We start from the raw sequence: 20,390 nt of genomic DNA, 5'->3' as shown, positions 1-20,390 counted from the left end.
CATTTCAGTATGTTTTCAATTTACTCAAATAACAGACATGGAAAACAAAATAGTTAATTCTGCTGAACATTTTCAAATCCACAATTTTGTGATGAATAGATTTTATAGTGCCACTATGAACTGGAATTCTGTTAACACTGTATGACGATCTTTCTGTTTTAACATGAGTTATCACACATTTTTCTACGTTGATTTTTTACTTTGTGTTAACCTCTGGACTGTTTTTCCATGCCCTTCCCATAGTAATTACTATCCCTCAATATCAGTACTTATAAAGTCATAAAGTTGTACTTATGAACTTTTCATAGTCTTAAGAAAAATACAATGACACTCCCATATCAAGGTGTGTCATTAATTAAATTAGTCAACTGCTACTTATAGGAATTATAATCTGTGACAGGAAAGTAATTACGTGACTGTTTAATATGTTTTACTGTACCTGTTCCATGGTAAGGTTCTTGTCATGTCCAGTCAGGTATGGAATAAGGAATGGCTCCAGAGGTTTAACAGTACTGAAGAATCCATATAAGCAGAGCAAAGAGGTAGGATAAGACCAGCTTACCTTCCACTTCTCCAGAATATCCAAATTAGCCATGTTACCTCTGAAAACAGATATGTTTAGAGAGTGGTCAAGTGCCTCTAAAGGTTTGTGATCTTGTTACAGAAGTCAATATATGTTCTCTCACAATCATCCACATCTCTTTGTGATTGGTTATGTATTTGTGCACAAGGGCACATGCTTCAGGCAACCTGTCAATGAATAACCAGTTTAAAAAAGCAGATTCCAGGGAGAAGATTCCACAGAGTCATGGAAAATCCTACAATATCAGAAGTTCTAGAATTCATTAATTATGCAGAACTTTGCCTGCATAGCTGATGAAGGACCTCTGTCCAAACTATCCTGTTTCTATGGAAACCTTGTGTACTACTCTGCAATTTTTACTACCTTAAAAATCATTATAGCTGAATGATTTTAAAAAACATAATCATACTATGATTACACAAGTCATTTCACATGCCATCCACTCCAGAACACCCAGAGTAGCTAGTTTAAAATTAATTAATTAATTAAATGTTTGGGTTTTTTTGCAAAAATCTTAAAACAAGGTAACATTAGCAAAGTAATAGTTAAAAAAAAAATAAAATAAAATAAAATAAAAAAAACCTAAACTTTTTTCCCAAGCATTTAGTGTGATTACCAGATTAGCAGGATTTGTTTTCCCACATTTGCAGAGTCAAAGAGCAGATAGCCTACCTGGTAATGTTTAGGAGGTTAGAGACTTGACCTCTAAAGCTTTCTTTTAACATTTCTCGTTTGATGGCAATGACTTTCACAAACTATAGGCTGACCTTGCTAACATCATTGTTTTGTTGAGGGGTGGGGGCAAATACCAAAGATGTAAAATTACAATCCTGGTAGCAATTACATATTTTCCTAAATTGACACAAGGAATAAGGTTACTTGAAACGCTTTGGAGTACAATTTAAGTTACACTCCAACCCAGATTAGCAAAGGGATTTTGGAACTGGTAGGGAGAAGCACGTGGAGGAAACGAGAGTCAGACTCAATTCAGTTTTGCAGTAATCTTGCCGGTTTATTCATTACGTAACATAGGCTATCTCTTGGAATCTTGTAGACAGTTCCTACATGAACTGTAGAAACATCCAAAGCTCATAAACACGTTACTAGAGAATTTAAAAATAGGAAAAAAAGAAGCCCCGGGTCCAGTGATGTCGGTCGTGTACGTTACAAACCAAAAACTTCCTCTGCTATACATGTGCACGCATTTTACGTAAACGCAATTTAAAGGGACAGTACCCAAATTACTGACAGTTACAGTTGGTAACTATGCCCATAACCATGTGCTAGCTAAATCTATCAAACAATTGCATTTAGATTGGTATGCTAAACTACCTAAACTACCTATGCAGCAGAAAATCAGGAAACATTACTCCCTCATCAGTGATTTACATCTGAGACCCATGTTTTCATGTTTCAATGTTTTCACCAATGTTTTCAATGTTGCCAGACCAATGTTTTCTGGTGCCAGTAGCCTGTACCAATTTCATTCTCCTTTATGTTCTCAAAATTTAAGCTACCTCTTCAATGTAAAACACAAAAGGAACTCTCTAGAGCCAGTGTTTGGTTTGTCCATTCTGGGCTACTGTAGAAACATGGCAGTGCAACACACTGAACCTCTGCTATATTCCGTTTCTCTTAATAGAGCCCCCTGAATGTTAAACACTGCTCCTTTAACTGTGTGCTTTATGTTTTGTGCTTTTTATGTTCTATAATTATAAAGCAAACATGGGAATGGTGCTATATAAATAAAGATGATAATGATGATGATGATGATGATGATGATGATGATGATGATGATGATGATGATTATGGTAAGTTTGAATGGTTTAGCACTTGATTCAAGAATGTAATTCATTTATATGAAGTTCATATATTTATTAATTGATTTCTGAACAGTGAGTTGTTTAGCACTTGATTTCTGAACAGTGAATCATTTAGCACTTCATCGAAGGAATTATTTAATTCCAGCTGGATGAGGCAATGCCATGGGTCCCTGAACCCCCCACCCCCCAAATCTCTCTCTTTCACTCTAGTTGCTCTGTGGGTTATGAGGGTGTTCCTCAGTTCTTCTCCACTCTCCTCAGTCACACTGAGTCTCTGCAAGACACATCAGATACTACTGAACCCTGGTCAAGGACACAGATGCAATGACCAGTTGGTGATTGCCCTATTCCAACCAAAGTTAATAGGACAGTTAAAATGAAACCATACCAACAGGAGTAGTAAATAATAATTGAGTCTATGGGATGCATCATTCAATGAGGCACTCTGGTTAATTTTAGGAAGTGTGATACACCCTGCATTATAGTCAGGCTCTATGCAAAACATACTTATTACTAGATTTACTTATTTACTTTACTTACTTATTTATGTAGCTGAATATAAAGGAAAAATATTAAAGGACAAATATGTAGGTGTGTGTTGTACAAAATAGAATAATTATGTGTAAATTATAGAAAAGTGCCTAGATTTAGGACTATGTAAAATAAGACATATAGTACAAATAAAAAGTATTCACACCAGTTTGTGTATCTACAAAAGGCTTTTGAACACACGTGTAAAAGGACATTCTGCTGTGGTAATATGGACGCACCAAACTAAGTGCTAATAGGTTTTTTTCTTTTTGCATTTTAATAGAATGCTAACAACAACTTGCCCAAAGTGAATGCTACATTGTAGTAGAAGATTTGCTTGATGTGATTAGTTACACTTTCCTTTACTGATGAGCTTTTATTAATTACTTCCTGTTCAGATCAGAACTTCATACACATATTGCTGGTTACTAAAAATCCAGCTGACTACATTTTGAATCATATAGCTACTGTTTTAGACAGCTGTTGTAGAGGTCTATATTGTGATAATCATTAAAAAATGATGTATTGTGTAGCTCTAACTGAAACACAGACATAGATCAAAAGAGACTGCTTCCATGTTCACATCTTAAATGTGTTTTTATTGATCACTCAGCAATTGCACACCCATTTGCAACTCCAGCTAAAATTGAAAATCAAAATTCCAGCCTCTCCTGCACAAAAAAGACTGACTGTATGATTGATTGATTGATTGACTGACTGATTAACATGGATTCCTCATAGCCCACTACTATTGCCCCCTTTTCAGAAAGGAGAGCAGGTTTCAAATACAGGTCATTCATCATTTACAATACTTATCATCAGATTAGCTCTACTCAATACCAGATGTAGGTGTCACTTCAGAACAGGGACTCAGTAAGTCTAATCCAGTGTGAATACTAGCATTAACCATTAAATAAGAATTTGTAAACTGGTCTCAAATCAATCAGATCTCGTCAAACACAGAGAAAATGAAGCTGGGTCTAGTCTGTAACCTCTACATTTGTTCTAGACTTTAGCCTAGAGTTTCAGTAAGAGCTTCCAAGTGCCCTCAGAGCTCAGAAACACAGAGACCAAGACACAGGACATGACCACAACACTGAACCACTATGGCTTCTCAATCACAAAAGTCCATTTTTAACATTCTGCTGAATATTTTTAGAAGTAGGTTATTAAAATAATGATATCATCAGTTATCAACAGGAGGATGAGCCCATCTATGTTGTTGTTAATATAAAATATTGCCTCCATTACAGTATGTTGATTGTTTTGATTTAAAAAATTATAATAACAACACATATAATAACACATAATAATAATACATATCAGGTGAAGTCTTTACATGTGCATTTTTATCTTATTAAATACATTCATTATATTACCATAGATATACTTCCTATTGTTTAATTTAGGTTTATCCTGGTATTTTTATGGAGATACATTGATTAAACTTTTTTGTCTTAGGAATCATTTTGTCTTGGAATGAATGCTCCTTCATTTCAAAGTGTGTTGTACATTAATGTACATGGTTTGTGCATTAAATATATTTTTCTTTTTGATATCACTTATTGCAAACCAGAATTTCTTCCACGCAAGAAATCCAACACTATAACAGTAACAAAAAAAAGTGCATTGTTTTCATTTTTCCCACACAGGGAACTGCTCTTCAGATTAGACTGACCCTACTGCACAGTGGCATTGCTTAGTTTTAGGTTACACAAAATAAATCAAAGACATGAACAGATAAATTACTGATCTAAACACAGATAAACAATATTTCATAGGATCTGATTGTGTGTGTGTGTGTGTGTGTGTGTGTGTGTGTGTGTGTGTGTGTGTGTGTGTGTGTGTGTGTGTGTGTAATGGCTTAGGAGCTGTCTATACAGCCTTTTCCTCCGTGGCGGAATTAGCTCTTAGCAGAGGTGTTTAGCTCATGTTCATAAAATAAAGGTCCTCCCCAGGATTTCACTCCACTTGCTTGACTTTATAAAGTAAGCCAGCAGGTAGAGTTAATTTGTGAAACTACCTAGGTCACATAAAAACATGCAGGACTTTTATTTTATGAGCGTGAGCAACATTGGTTCTGAGAGGACTGTGATAATAGTTTTGTTGGGAACATAGGATAGCAGAAACGACAAAGATCAAACAAACTTTCACACACTCTCAGGTACAAAGTCACCCATGCTCCCTGTGAAAGCCATCAAAAAAAAATTTAACAGTCTGAATGCATTCTAACAGTGTTAAAGCCAGATACTCATTCATTATACAACAGCATATAGAAATTCTAGCTACAACACTCATATCAGATAGTTTACATTAAGTTCACTCCTCACTACAGACATTATTACATTGTTATCAAATTCTACATATTGACTTTATTTACACAACTCACTTCTATAAATAATTGACAACTAAATTAAACTATAATTGAATATTTTATAAACAATTACAAACCCTTATTTATTATTAGTAGGCTATTAACCTGTTTGATCTACACCATAATCATTATCGGTAATGTATTTGAAAAAGGTGCTGAATTATACACACAGAATTATTGATATTTATTTTATTTACGGTGACTGAAATTGTTTGATTCTATATGGAAACCATTAAAATTTAGTTTTGGAGTTTAACGGAGTTTACACACCTGCACATGCACACACACACACACACAGACACACACACACACACGATAAGAACACTAAGCAACAACTCTGGATGTTCTGAGTCATTAGAGAAAGGAGTGTGATTATTACACAGAACAGCTGTGTTATGGCTTGTATCTTGCGTGTATGTGTGTGTCTGTGTTTAACCCCTACGGAGTTCCTTCAGCTCTGCAACCACTCTTCTCAGCTTTGCTTCAATCTCAGTCAGATCCTGGAAGCACACACATTCAAGTCAATGACATGCAAATAAACAATCACAGAAAGCAGTCATGTAAATTTACTTTAACCCATATTCAAATAAAAACAGTATATATTTCAAATTTTACATAATCAACTACATTTTTTTTAAAGATTTTAATTTGAAACAGATACATGCAACACATTCCAAAAATATTCGAATGGGGCAGTTTAGAATAAATGACCACGTGTAACAAGGTGAGATGAAACAGGTGATGTTAAACAGATGAAGCAACCATGTTGTAGTATATAAGGAGCCTCAAAGAAAGACCAAGTGCTTCAAGAACAAACGGGTTGAAGCTCACCAATATGCCAACAGATGCATCAGCATCAACAATCCAGCACTTTGACAACAATGATCCACAGAGAAAAAATCAATAGGATTTTGGGCATTTCACCCTCTAAAGTATAAAATATAATGAAAAGATTCCAGAAATATGTTCAAATCTCAGTGCATAAAACGCAGAAAAGCACTTCTACATTTGTTTTATCTCAGTCAATAAACACTTTACAAGTCACTCTTTTTTGTTTCAATGGCATATTTCATACCATCACAACTTTTTGGAATTTGGATTGTATATATATAACTGGGATTATATATGTAATTGGGATTATATATGTAAAGCATTGTATTGGTTCCATTATATTTTTTATGGTTTAAAAAGAAAAAGCTAAACAGATTTCTCATGCACCAAATGTAAGATACCTCAACTCGAAGTTGTTCTTCCTCCTCCACCTTTCCTTCCTCTTGCTCCGTGTCTGTGTGTCTCTCGCTCTCAAACTGCCGCGTCCTCTCATCACTGGCTTTCTCCATCTCCCTCTTCTGCTTCTTCAACTCTCTGTTGTCTCCCTCCACCACCCGTCCCCCTCCATCTTTCTTACTCTTTCCATCTTTGTCTCCTTCTGTCTCCTGCTCTGTCATTACCTCTTGATCTCTCCCCACTGTGTCTTCGATCACTATTCTCCTCTCTTCCTGCACTATCTTCATCTTCCTGAGCAGCTCCTGTAGTTCTTCTTCTTTCTCCTCCCTCTGTTTCTCCTTGTCCACCACCTTCATTCCACCTTCCTGCTCTTGCCACATAAGGGCTTCCAGCTCTTGTTCCACTCTCTCCTTTTCAGCCAGCAACTCTGCCACATTCTCTCTCACCTCATTCCTCCTCTCCATCTTTGTCCCCTCCCTTTTGTCCTTCTCACTCTTTTTTGCCTCCTCATGTTTTTCATCCGCCCTTTTTTTCTCCTCCTCCATTTCACCTTTCTCTCCCTCCTCCTCTTTCACCACCTCCTGAGCCCTTCTCACTGATTTCCAATGCTCCATCTTCTTGGCTGCCTCATATTGTTTCTCCTTAGGCTCCTCCCTGAGGTTCTCCTCCTCAAGTTCTCCACTATGCCTTTTTGAGTTTTCTTTCTTCTGGATCTCCTTAGCCAGAAGTTCCTCTAGCTCTCTCTTAGTCTGCTTGGCTCCTCTTTTCTCTTCCTTCATCCTAGCTTCATCCCTGTTTTGCATCCCCTCCTGACCCCATGCCCAGCCATCATCTTCCTCTTTCGTTGTTCTCCCCTCTGTTTCATCTACCTTAGACTGCAAGTTATTCTCATCATCTGTGTCACTCTTGTCAAAATCTCTTGTTTCTCGAGCATAATGCCTCTCCCTTTGCCTCTCTGAGAAAACAACAAAGTGATCTTTGAGAATGAGGTTTGTTGAGACAGGATATGGTGGTGTGTGTGTGTGTGTGTGTGTGTTTCACTGACCAGGTTCTGCCAAGTCCTGTAGCTCTCTCAGTAGACCCTCATGCCTCTGTTCAGCAGTCAAAACCTTATCTTAAAATACACACAAGCACACACACATATTCATGTATATTATACAAGTTTAATGCAATCCTAAAAAGCCTAACTACATGCTATTGTTCAAAAACATCAGTTTACAGAGATTTATTTAATGATGACCCCCTACAACGTAACTGACTGGTACAGCATGTTTGCTTTTTATCATAAAAAGCAATGTGTTCTCAGTTAACTATCCTGGATGATTCAAGGTAAAAGGGAAAGAAAGAAAGAAAGAAAGAAAGAAAGAAAGAAAGAAAGAAAGAAAGAAAGAAAGAAAGAAAGAAAGAAAGAAAAGACAAAGGCTGGAAGAAAAATAATTGTTCGCAGTCTGCAGTTTAATGTGAAATGTGCTCACTTATAGTCTGCGGCAGTAGCGCTACTACTACTGTTATACTTTACAAAGCAAATGATACTTATATTTAAATAAGTAGGAGTCAGAACTTTACCTCTCACTTGTCCATCACAACCTGGCAGTGGCAAGTTCGCATTTGCCCTCATACTAGCATCTTCCAGACAGTTGCTGTTCTGAAGACAGACAGACATACGTGTATACATCTATGTTTCAGGTATTTATAACTAACTTTCATTAAATCGTATTAGCATAGTATACTGCATCTCAAAACTATCCAGGGAATATGCTAGATTAAATGCAGTTGACAACATGATCAAATATTTTATTGAGAAAAAAATACTTATGTTTCTAACCTTTATGTTCATTACTGGTAGACATCCCACTGTGAAATGAGAGAGAGATATTTAAAAAGAAAATGCCAGTAACAAATAATATGTAACCCTAGCCTCTTTCTCTTTCTTACAAGTAAAAAAATTAAAGTAAATTTGTTACTCATGTACACGTCTTGACGCGTCTTTTGCGCGAGACGAGGTGTAACGCCTTTACTATAAGAACATGTCAACCAATTGGGCTTCAAACCTTGCAGTCTGCATGTGCTTTTGTACAAACTTGCCAGTTTCTGGTTATCATAAGATACACAGTTAAGAAATTTACCTTAAAACTAAGTAAACAAATTAAGAAATGCCACGTATAAGCCTACTGAAACAGCAGCGCAGTCGCCAATCCTTAATTTTTTGGCTTTGCGTTTTATTTTTACGCGCGCTTTTTATGCGCGCCTACAATTCCAATTGTCACCCACAATTCCATTGTTGTTCAATAGTTCTATTGTTGCAATACGCATAGGAAATCATCGGCACGGCTGTCATTTAAAAGTTTCAGACATTCACGTCTAGTTTGTTCTATCTAAATGGTATAAAAACTGTCGAATTAGAGATGGTATTTGGTAGCAGTCGTGAGCTCGGTAAAGCTAGTCGATATTCAGCGTTTCGCAGCTCCAGAACAGAGAACAAACTGCAGTTATATTTTGTCAGAATTTCCGATCTTTAGATCTTTAGAGTACACTGACCAAAATAGCTGGAATCGCTGCCGCACGTGTAAGGGACAGTCTATAAAGTGCGAACACTTGAAAAAACGTAAAACATGCAGCGCGATAAGGAGCTTGTTGCTGTTAGTTATAAAGACTTTAAACCTACTGAATAGCAGAAATTAGCTGAAAATAAATTAGTAACCTCAGCACCTTTCTTTTAACCGACGAACATTTTTAGCACTTTAGACATTCTAAACATGGATGTAGTGAATGTTAATAAACAATAAATTGCTACTGTGAAACATCCGTATGACATACAGATCAAAAATTACTTGCATTGTCCAGAAACACATCCGATAAACATACTACAACCTTTCGTTTGGTAATATATGCCTCAGTGGAAGTTATTTTTTATTTAATAATTGCTGCAGTAAAACATCCATATGACTGAAATCATTTGTAGTGTTCAGAGGCACATCTGATAAATACACTACAACCTTTAGTTTGGTAAATATGGCTCAGTTGAATTTTAACGATTTTTTTAATATAATACATTGCTTCAGTCAAACATCCATATGGCACACTGATAAAATCAATTTTAGTTTATTAAGACACATCTCACAACACTACAAGACCTTTATTTTAAAAACAGTAACTACCTTTTTTCTAGTCACAATCCACCATATCTGCTGCCCAACGCTGTTTCTATTGATCTTGTACTGTGGAGAGTTTAACTCCAGCCCTAATCCAACATACTTTACAACATACAGTTGATCAAGGTCTTTAGGAGCATCTGAATGAAGTCTGGTGTGATGGAAAACCCTGCTGGGTTGTAGATCTTTAAGAGTAGATTTGAGCACTCTTGTGATGTAAATGAACTTTTTGGTTCCAACTGCTTCCACATGTCCTGCTCCTCCAGGGGTCCCTCTCTCCTGCTCAGCCGGACTCTGCTGCTGACCAGCTCCTCAAACCTATCCCACTGCCTCTGATGACTATGACAGTCAGATTGTTCCTAATAAAGCTGCAATAAAAACCCATTTGCTTAGACACATCTCACACATCTTTGGTTTAGAAAAAATGCTATATACTGTATATAGTGTATAGTTACATACACACACAAGGGGAGCCACCACTGCAGTGTTTGATCAGGAATGGCAGAAGGCAGGTGTGAGTGCATCTGTATGCACAGTGACACGAAGGCTTTTGGAGGATGGCTTGGTGTCAAGGAGGGCAGCAATGAAGCCACTTCTCTCCAAGAAAGACATCAAGGACAGACTGACATTCTACAGGAAGTATAGGGATTGAACTGCAGAGTAAAGTTATTTTCTCTGATGAAGCCCCCTTCAGACTTTTTGGGACATCTGGACAAATGATTGTGTGGAGAAGAAAAGCTGAGCTCTACCATGAGTTCCGTGTCATGCCAATAGTGAGGCATCCTGAGACCATTCATGTGTGGGGTTGGTTGTCATCTAAGGGAGTGGGTTTGCTAAAACTTTTACCTAAGAACACTGGCATGAATAAGGAATGGTATCAAAACATCCTCCAACAGCAGCTTCTCCCAACAATCCAGGAGCAATTTGGTGATGAACAATGGTTTTTCCAGCATGACGGAGCACCATGTCACAAGGCAAAACCAAGTGGCTCAATGAACAAAACATTGAAAGTTTGGATCCATGACCAGGAAAGTCCCCAGATCGCAATCCTATTGAGAACCTGTGGTCAATCCTTAAAAAGAGGGTGGCCAAACAAATACAGAAACTGTGATCAACTCCAAGCACTGATTAGGTAAGAATGGGTTGCTATCAGTCAAGATTTTGCCTAGAAGCTGAGATCCAGCATGCCAAGGTGAATTGCAGAAGTCTTATTTACACTGTAAATATTAAGTCTTTGCTTAAACTGAGTGTATTTGTGAATAAATGGTTTTTAAAAACTTATGAAATGCTTATAATTGTACTTCACTATACCATATGAACATATGACAAAAGGATCTAAAAAAAACTGAGGCAGTAAACATTGTGAAAACAAAAACTTGTGTCAGTCACAAAAACTTTTGGCCACAACTCTAGAGTATTGTTTATTGCATTTATTGTTGTATGAGACACAGCTTATTTGTTTTGCACATGTAAGAATCAGCATTGATCTCTTTATTTCATCAGCATTTTAGTTCAATGGTATCTTGAACTCTAACTTACTGTACTGGCAAGGGTACATCCTATGAGTAAATTACAAAGCACTTTTGTAAGTCGCTCTGGATAAGAGCATCTGCCAAATGCTGTATGTAATGTGGAGCGATCACATGGTGGAAAATACGCTGAGAAGAGCAATATTTATTAGGGGCAAATCCATAATCAGAGTTGTAATCACAGTCCAGGGTCAGAGAGCTAACACGGAGAGCTCAGGGAAACATAGTAACAGGGAACAATACGGAGACAAAAATGTAAATAAGATACAACATGACAACACTAGAAGCAATATGAACACAAGCAGTGAGAACAACTAACACAAGCAACAATGAACAAGGCATGGGTTAACAAATATCACATGTAGAGCACATACGAAAGAGGCATGGAATCACAAATGATCAGCAAACTAACAGGGAAAAACACATTGTTTAAATACATGGTATAATGAGAATTAAACCAGACATAACAAGGTTAACAAAGCAAAATAAAGACATGAGACAGGGTAACCACAATGACAGGATGCTAGGGAGGGGCCAATCGTGGCACTGTAAATGTAAATGTAATGAATGAGACACATCCATGTAATAAATTGTTTATTTAAATAAGTCATAAAAATAACAAAGTTTTATCCAGTCTACATTAAGCTCAAACTGCCAAAGGCTGTGCAAAATTAAAATAAATATATTCTGACTATAAATTTGTTAAAATTGATAACTAAATTATATATTTTTTAAAAATCATTAATTTCAACCAAGACATATTTTACCAATCAAAAAGTTCTACTATGCTTATCAGATGTGTCTCTGTGCACAACAAGTGATTTTAGTTTGGTAGGTCATATGGATGTGTCACAATAGCAATTTACATTTTTAAGATTACTGAATCTACATTTTTAATTTACATTTTTAAGACTACTAAAAATAATATTAAAGAGGTGTGTCAATTAGCAAAAGCAATGTGGTATGGCGATATAACATACAGTCAGTTATCTTCGTTGAACTGCTGGAGGTCCAAGTGGTGCTCACAAAACAATGTATGGTTTATAGATAATTGGAACTCATTTGAGGGCAAGCTTGGCTTTTTAGGGCAGGGAGGGTGCTGCTCACCTTTCCTGTAACATAACCATAGTCTTAAAACAGAACTAGTTAACCTATGACAACCCAGAGCGGAGGCTAGGCAGCAAACAAAAAGGCAAAGCCAACTGTCTGCTGATTACTACAAGATGTCACCCCAGGTTTATCATATTGACACTGTGTCTGTTCCCTGAGCTAAGCAGAAATACAGAAAATTAGGAAAAACAAGTCTTAACCTAATTATTATTGAAATAACTGATCCACAGAACACTGCCTGCACCTTTTATCTAAAGCCGGGTTTACTAAATGTTAGATCCCTAACATCTAAAGCACTCATGATAAATGAAATCCTAACAAATCATAGATTTAATGTACTTTGTCTAACAGAAACCTGGATCAAGCCAAATAAATACATAGCTTTAAATGAAGTGGCTACAGCCATGTACACTGCTCTCGTCTAACTGGCCATGGAGGTGGCATTGTAGTTATTTATAATGACACATTAGGCATAAACCAGAAAACTGGTTAATATTTCGAGTCCACTGAAATTATTTTTACTAGCAATAATGATGTAGCCAGTGATAAGAAGCCCACCCTGCCTCTACCACTAATTGGCATCTACAGGCCACCGAGACCCTACTCAGAATTTATTCATGAATTTGGAGATTTCCTCTCTAATCTAGTCAATCTAGTAGAAAGAGCCATTATTGTTGGTGATTTCAATATTCACTTTGATAGTACCCAAGACCCTCTGAGATAGGCCTTTAATTCTATATTAGAATCAATTTGTCTCACCCAATGTATAAGAGAACCCATACATTCTGATGGACATATGCTTGACTTAGTACTGACATATGGTGTGGACATAGTTATACTACCCCAGTTGGATGCCACTTCAGACCATTCCCTAATTTCATTTTAACTACATATAAACCACAATATAATAACCTTGCCTCGCTATCATACCAGACACACGATCACGTCTGCCACAGTACGTAGATTTATTGTGAATCTGACAGACTTATCTTTTACAACTGGGATACCCTCAAAACCCACGGAACTTGATCAAATAACTGAATACTTAGACTGAGTATGCCATTGCACACTCAATGATGTTGTGCCACTTAAGAATAAAAAAAAAAACATGGACAAAAATTTAGTACCATGGTATAATGATCACATTCACAATTTAAAACAAAACAATCGAAAAATAGTACATAAATGGCACCACACCAAGCTGGTAGTCTTCCAGCTTGCATGGAAGGAGAGCCTTTTCAAGTATAGAAAAGCACTTATTACTGATCGAACAGCTTATCTCTCAACCCTAATAGAAAATAACAAAAATAATTCTAGATTTCTTTTTAGTACAATTGCACATCTAACTCAGAATAAAATTGACACCAATACTCAGATTACAATATCACACAGTAATAATGAATTCATGAATTTCTTTAATGAGAAAATTAGAGATAACATTAAGAGTATTAACAAGAATATTAACATGACATCAAGCAGCTACTTATAGATCAGAACAACCAAGCCAAAAATAACTCTAGAATCCTTTACACCGATCCAAGAGCCAGAACTTACATCTCTGATCTAGTGCTCAAAATTCTCCACTTGCTTACTAGATTCACTGCCAACACACTTTCTTAAGGAAATCCTACCTGAAGTAATTGAACCTTTACTAAATTTAATAAACTCCTCCTTAAACCTTGGCTATGTTTCTAAATCATTCAAATTAGCAGTAATCAGACCACTTATCAAAAAATCTAACCTTGACACATGTGAGCTGTCAAACTACAGGGCAATCTCAAACCTTCCATTTATTTCCAAGATCCTAGAAAAAGCTATAGCTCAGCAGCTCATAGCTAAATCAGAAACAGATACATGAAGTCTTTCAGTCAGGGTTTAGGCTTAATTATAGTGTGAAGACAGCACTGATTAAAGTAGTTAATGACTTGTTGTTGGCTTCTGACCAGGGTTATGTTTCTTTACTTATATTGCTTGATTTGAGTGCAGCATTTGACACTATTGATCACAACATTTTACTAGATGGACTCAGAAATGTTGTTGGGATTAGGGGAATAGCCCTTTCCTGGTTTAAATCTTATCTAACTGGTCTCTACCAGTTTGTTAACATAAATGGAGACTTATCAGCATACAACAAGGTTAGCTATGGTGTCCCACAAGAATCTGTTCTACAGCCTTTACTTGTTTCTTTATATATGCTACCTCTAGGTGACATTATACGTAAACACTGTGCTATTTCCACTGCTACACTGATGATACTCAACTATATTCCAAACCAGAGAACATATTTCATCTTAGTATTACTGACAAATGCATAAAGGACATCAGACACTGGATGTTGAGGAACTTTCTCTCACTTAATCCTGACAAAACAGAGGGGCTTCTATTAAGCCAGAGACAGCAAGGTTCTCACTCTCTAATTACTCAATGAACCTCAGTGGTCTCCCAATCACATATTCTCTAAAAGTTAAAGATCTTGGAGTTATTATAGATCCCAGTCTCTCATTTGAAGCTTGTATAAATAATATTTCTAGGACTGCCTTTCTTAGGAACATTAGGAACATGCTCTCCTCACATGATGCAGAAAAGCTAGCCCATGCATTTATCACTTCAAGATTGGACTACTGTAATGCCTTACTATCTGGCTGTACCATTAAGTGCTTAGACAAACTCCAGCCAGCTCAAAATGCAGCAGCCAGAGTTCTTACTAAAACTAGATAATTTGATAACATCACTCCTATCTTAGCTACTTTACATTGGCTCCAAGTAAAATTCTGTATTGATTATAAAATACTTCTAATGACCTACAAATCACTGAATTGACCCACAGTACATTAGAGGACTCCTAGTACATTACAATCCACCACGTCTGCTTAGATCAAAAGCTGCAGGATCTTTACTAGTACCAAGAATAAGAAAATCTAATGCAGTTGTGAGGGAAAATGCTTAATGCTTGCTTATAGGAGGACTAAGGAATATGTGACCTTTATGTGACCTTTGCCTTCATCTCGACCAGTCTGCAAGAAAGGTGAATAGAGAAGTGATGGAGTATGACAGTTATCGCTTAACTGTTGCTGGGCAGGGGTGCAGCAGCAGGGAGTAACAACTTGTTTTTAGCAGGAAAGAATGTTCAAGGACGGTTGAGAGGCCTGGCACCTGGAGTCACGAGATTAGCTCATGAGAGAACAACGGGGAATGGTGGGGGTATATGAACTCATGTGAGAGAGAAGTTTGAGGCTTCTCTCCCTTGATGCATAAGGGACAGAACCAATAAAGCTTGCTCATCTGCACATCTGGCTCGAGTCCTATTAATTTTTCCTCCACAGCAGTGAGCAGTGCCAATTCCTATAAAGTTCCCACAATTCCTTTAAATGTTTGAGATTCAGACACAGTCCCAATATTTAAGGCTAGGCTAAAACCTATCGGTACACTCAGGCATTTTATTAACTACTCCCCATCTTAGGTAAAGGTTTAGATCTGGGGGTCCATGGGCATTGAGCGCTATGGTAAACTGGGATGTTATGATGCTGTCATCTCTCTTTTGTCACTCCAGTTTGTTAACTAAGAGCAGCGGAGTGCTGATGTTCCAGGGTGCACTCATGCCTGTGTTTCCTTCTGACTCTATATTTTTTAGCTGTGCTGCCATAGCTAGATCTGCCAGAGTCCATCTTTGCACATTATAGTTCCCTAATTTACATACCCTCGTACATGGTCATGCCTAATAATCTATTCTCTCTTTCTGCCAAGGTACACCAATCCCTGATATTAAGATGCTACTGAGCCTCAACCCATCTCAGCTGCCATGGCTATCTGATGTCCCCTGCTGTAGGCCACCACACCGCCACCTTAGCCAACTACTCTCTGTTGTCCTTAATGGACATTCTCTTGTGGGATGGGATTCAGACACCTGTACACCATCGGGACAAGACTATGACCTCTAGGAAAATGGACTAGATATTAATTGCTTTTTTTTCCCCAATTTATTTATTTATTTATTTATCTCTTAACATTGTTATTATTGTGGTGACTGTTGCCCCCCCTTTGAGTTTTGGTTCTTCTCAAGGTCTCTTCCTCATGCTCTAGGGAGTTTTTCCCTTGCCACTGTCGCACTTGGCTTGCTCAGTGTGGCTCAGACTTGGACATTTGTAAAGCTGCTTTGTGACATCTGTTGTAAAAAAAAAACACTATATGAATAAGTTTTGATTTGCTTTGATTTGATTTTTAAGTGTCCGTATTTTATATACGATCTCTTACCATCTTCGGCGCCTGCTGCAACGATTCAACGATTTTGGTTGATGTACTCGGCAAACTGTAAAGATCTGCAATTTTGATAAAATATGATGATTGTAGTTTGTTCTCTGTTCCACCATGATTTATAAAATGTAATTTCAGAGATTTTAGGATGTTGTTTGCGAGCCAGCGGAGGGGCGAAATGTGAATATCTGCTGAATATCGAACCTAACTGTACCATGGTAGTTATTTTTGCTTGGCTCTGAGGTGTATAAATCACTTAGAAGACATGAAGACACTTTGGGCTTTCTTCAAAAACTAGGGACGTAATAAATAGAATAAATACACGCATATCAGTAAGATTTTTTGTGTAAGTGCATATATATGCATATATATATATATATATATATATATTTATTTATTTATTTTTTCTCTCAATCTATCTATATATTTATTTCTCTATCTCTATATCTCTGTCTCTCTCTCTCTGTGTATATATATCTATATCCCTCTATCTCTCTCTCTCTCTCTCTCTCTATATATATATATATATATATATATATATATATATATATATATATATATATATATATATATATATATATATATATATATATATATATATATATCTATATCTCTATATATATATTATATCTTTCTATATATATATCTCTATCTCTATATCTCTCTCTCTCTCCATCTCTCTCTCTATATATATATAGATATCTATATAGAGAGAGATATCTATCTATCTCTCTCTCTCTCTCTCTCTCTCTCTCTCTCTCTCTCTCTCTCTCTCTCTCTCTCTCTCTCATATATATATATATATATATAGAGAGAGAGATAGAGGGATATAGATAGATATATATATATATATATATATATATATATATATATATATATATATATATATATATATATATATATATATATATAGAGAGAGAGAGAGAGATAGAGGGATATAGATATATATACACAGAGAGAGAGAGAGACAGAGATATAGAGATAGAGAAATAAATATATAGATAGATAGATTGAGAGAAAAAATAAATAAATAAAAATATATATATATATATATATATATATATATATATATATATATATATATATATAGATATATAGATGTATAGATGTGTGTGTATATATATATATATATATATATATATATATATATATATATATATATATATATATATATATATATATACACACACATCTATACATCTATCTCTCTATATCTGTTTTATATATATCTACCTCTCTTCTATACATCTATCTCTAGCTCTCATACATACACATATATACTCTCTCTCTCTCTCTCTGGACTGCGACAAATCCATGTCTCAGTATCAAGACATTTGCTTAAAATAATATCCAGATTAAAGACTAAAAGATAAAGAAGGTTCCTTACCTCCTATGAATATCCACAATGTCGTCAAAAAGACGACCACCATATACGAACGCATAGGCCTTGAGGAGAGTAACCTTAAGAGATCTGGCTGGTTTCCTAAAAACGGCCAGGCATCTGTGTTCGCGTAGCGAAGAAGAGCGGCTGATTATTTTTGGTTTAAGATAACGCGATATCTTTCAACCACACTCACCACGAAAGACCTGGTTTATCTGTAATATCATAGGCGGTGTTCTTGACTGATATGCGTACCATCTGTCCTTGTATACAAATTATGAGCTTTTGGGGGCGTGATATCCAAGGAGGTGGGGCTGTCCACTAAGTGATTGTACTGGAGCACTGCTGTGCACCCGGCCAAACGGTTTTCTTGTTTTGCAATCGTCATTCCGGTCAAATGCCTATGACACCTCAAAAAGACATATCTTAAGCACCATCTCAGCTACTTTTAACTAAACAATTTCAGGTTATGAAATCGCCGGTGACGTAGGGAAAGTGTGGCCTATGAGCTCTGGACAGCAAATACTTCTTGGTAGAGAAATAAAATTATAGCTCCACTCTGACTAGGGCTTTGATCTTTTTTAAAACGATGTTTAAAAAAAGCGTAAAAAATATTCTCGACGTTTTTGCTTTCAAAAATGCATGTCTAATTAATGACCTATTGCACACTTGGCGTTACAGAACATCGTGGACCGTTTCGGAGAACTCGTAAGTGTTTTTATTACTTCGGATATTTTTAAAAATATATTTTTTTAAAAAAGCTGGACTTAAAAAAAAAAAAAAAAGAAAGTTCTTTAGGCCTAGTAGAATCCACGCCAGATCTTAAAGCAACTATGATAGTAAAACGCCTTAAATGAAATACAGAAATTAGCATCATTTGTGATGTGCAAAAAACGAGGCACCGAAAAGCCAATTTATCGGATTTTAGGCCAATTGAGAACAGGCAATTTATGTAGCCTAAGTCAACTTGAAAAGCAACTCAACTATATTTCACTTACCATTTCATTTCATTTCACTTGCATTTCACTTACCATAAATGCTATTCACATCTTTGCTTACTTCATATAACTCCATAGTGTTTACTGTATTTCCATCAATGGTGCAGGGAAGCGTTAGTATTAGGCCTTTTAATCATTGCGCAAAGCAATGTTCGGTCTGATCTGGAAATACGTATTCATCTTGTACTCCTGTTACAGCGTAGGCAATGAACGGCGGAATGTTCGAAACCTTCACACACAGCTACGCCCACTCGAACTGGTTACACACTACTGCTTATCAAGCAACTGGGGCTCCATGGCAACTACTTAACCACCCAGCAACAACATAGCAACCATCTAGCAACACCTTAGCAACCACCTGGGACACCCTAACAACCATTTGATAGCACCCTAGCAAGCCATTTACATTTATGGAATTAAGCTGACACTTTTATCCAAAGCAATTTACAATTATGACTGAATACAACTCGAGTAATTGGAGATAGTGGTGCCCAAGTGGTGGGGCTTGAATTGGCAACCTTTCAATTACAAGTTCTGTACTTTAACCACTGAGCTCCTACAAGACCATAACCACTTGGTAACACCCTAGCAACCAGCTGGGACATCATATTAACCATAGCAAGTACCTGGGAATTGCATACACTGTGCAATCAGTCTGCATTTTCTTCAGGAAATGCACATTTCTAGTATTACATTTGTGTTTGTTGGTGTGATCTGATTATGAACTGATGGCTGATTATCAGAGCAACAGAGTTAAATTGTGTGCCATTGCTTTGGATATTTCATATTCTTCCTGAAAACGAGCAATGATGTGGAAGTGGACTGCACAAGGAATTTGGCCATTTGAAGGAAGATTCCAAGCCATATGGAGTAAAAACAGTCAGCTTGAAGGAAACTTCAAAGTGTGCAGGGAACAGTGTAAAACAGTTAATCACTATGCAGAAAGTTGACATGAAAGTTTACTCACCAATCATTGAGGGTCTAATCAAGATCTTCTGGTGGAAAAGATCTTGACTAGACACACACTGCTCAAAGTTGCCAAATCAGCCACAAAACAAATTTACAATTCAGTCTAGCCAAATTACAATACAAACTAATTGCCTGGCTGTCAAGAGAAACAAAAAAAAAAAAAAAAAAAAAAAAAAAAAGCAACTGCATGATGTTGCAGGGCATTGACGCGACATACTGTGATTGGTGGGTAAAACTTCGTCAACTTTCTGCATAGTGAAAAACCATTTTACACTACTCCCTGCACACTTTGAAGTTTCCTTCAAGCTGAATTTTTGTAATCTTCTTTAAAATAGCCAAATGCCATGTGCAGTCCACAGGGAACTGCTAGGGTGACTATAATGTACATATATATTTTAAATACATATAATTAAAAATAAACACAAACAATGATATACTTAGCATCATAGAAAGGCAATGCAG

At 36.5% G+C, this 20,390-nt stretch overlaps 2 protein-coding genes across 11 annotated transcripts in view; both read right to left on the bottom strand.

Moving 5' to 3' along the window:
• Positions 1-675, bottom strand: part of slc19a3a (solute carrier family 19 member 3a) — a 34,647-nt gene extending 33,972 nt beyond the window's left edge. For 4 of the 5 annotated variants that reach the window (XM_027022931.3, XM_027022933.3, XM_027022936.3 and 1 more), the window contains exon 1: positions 440-675. In XM_027022931.3, coding sequence (XP_026878732.2) covers positions 440-595 — 156 coding nt within the window. In that variant the 5' untranslated portion in view covers positions 596-675. The remainder of the gene's footprint in view (positions 1-439) is intronic. The other variant, XM_027022935.3, reaches the window with a different exon arrangement.
• Positions 676-3,515: 2,840 nt separating this feature from the next.
• LOC113585448 (uncharacterized) lies at positions 3,516-20,025 on the bottom strand. Of its 6 annotated transcripts, none has more exons than XM_081700155.1 (8): positions 18,993-20,024; positions 16,795-16,874; positions 16,581-16,645; positions 8,364-8,392; positions 8,105-8,183; positions 7,584-7,652; positions 6,544-7,493; positions 3,516-5,811 (listed from the first exon to the last, which is right to left on the bottom strand). In XM_081700155.1, exons 4-8 carry the CDS (start codon positions 8,373-8,375, stop codon positions 5,743-5,745), a joined length of 1,179 nt encoding a protein of 392 aa, XP_081556281.1. In that variant the 5' UTR covers positions 8,376-8,392; positions 16,581-16,645; positions 16,795-16,874; positions 18,993-20,024; the 3' UTR covers positions 3,516-5,742. The 6 variants fall into 6 exon arrangements, with proteins under 6 accessions (XP_081556281.1, XP_081556280.1, XP_035390083.1 ...); XM_081700154.1 differs by lacking the exon at positions 18,993-20,024 and adding an exon at positions 17,968-18,984; XM_035534190.2 differs by lacking the exon at positions 16,795-16,874.
• Positions 20,026-20,390: the final 365 nt, after the last annotated feature.

This window comes from Electrophorus electricus, chromosome 17 (genome assembly GCF_041902795.1).
Source record: "Electrophorus electricus isolate QZ-2024a chromosome 17, ASM4190279v1, whole genome shotgun sequence".
Taxonomy (NCBI): domain Eukaryota; kingdom Metazoa; phylum Chordata; class Actinopteri; order Gymnotiformes; family Gymnotidae; genus Electrophorus; species Electrophorus electricus.
Note: the sequence above shows the minus strand (reverse complement) of the source record. Positions and strands in the feature narration are given on the sequence as shown.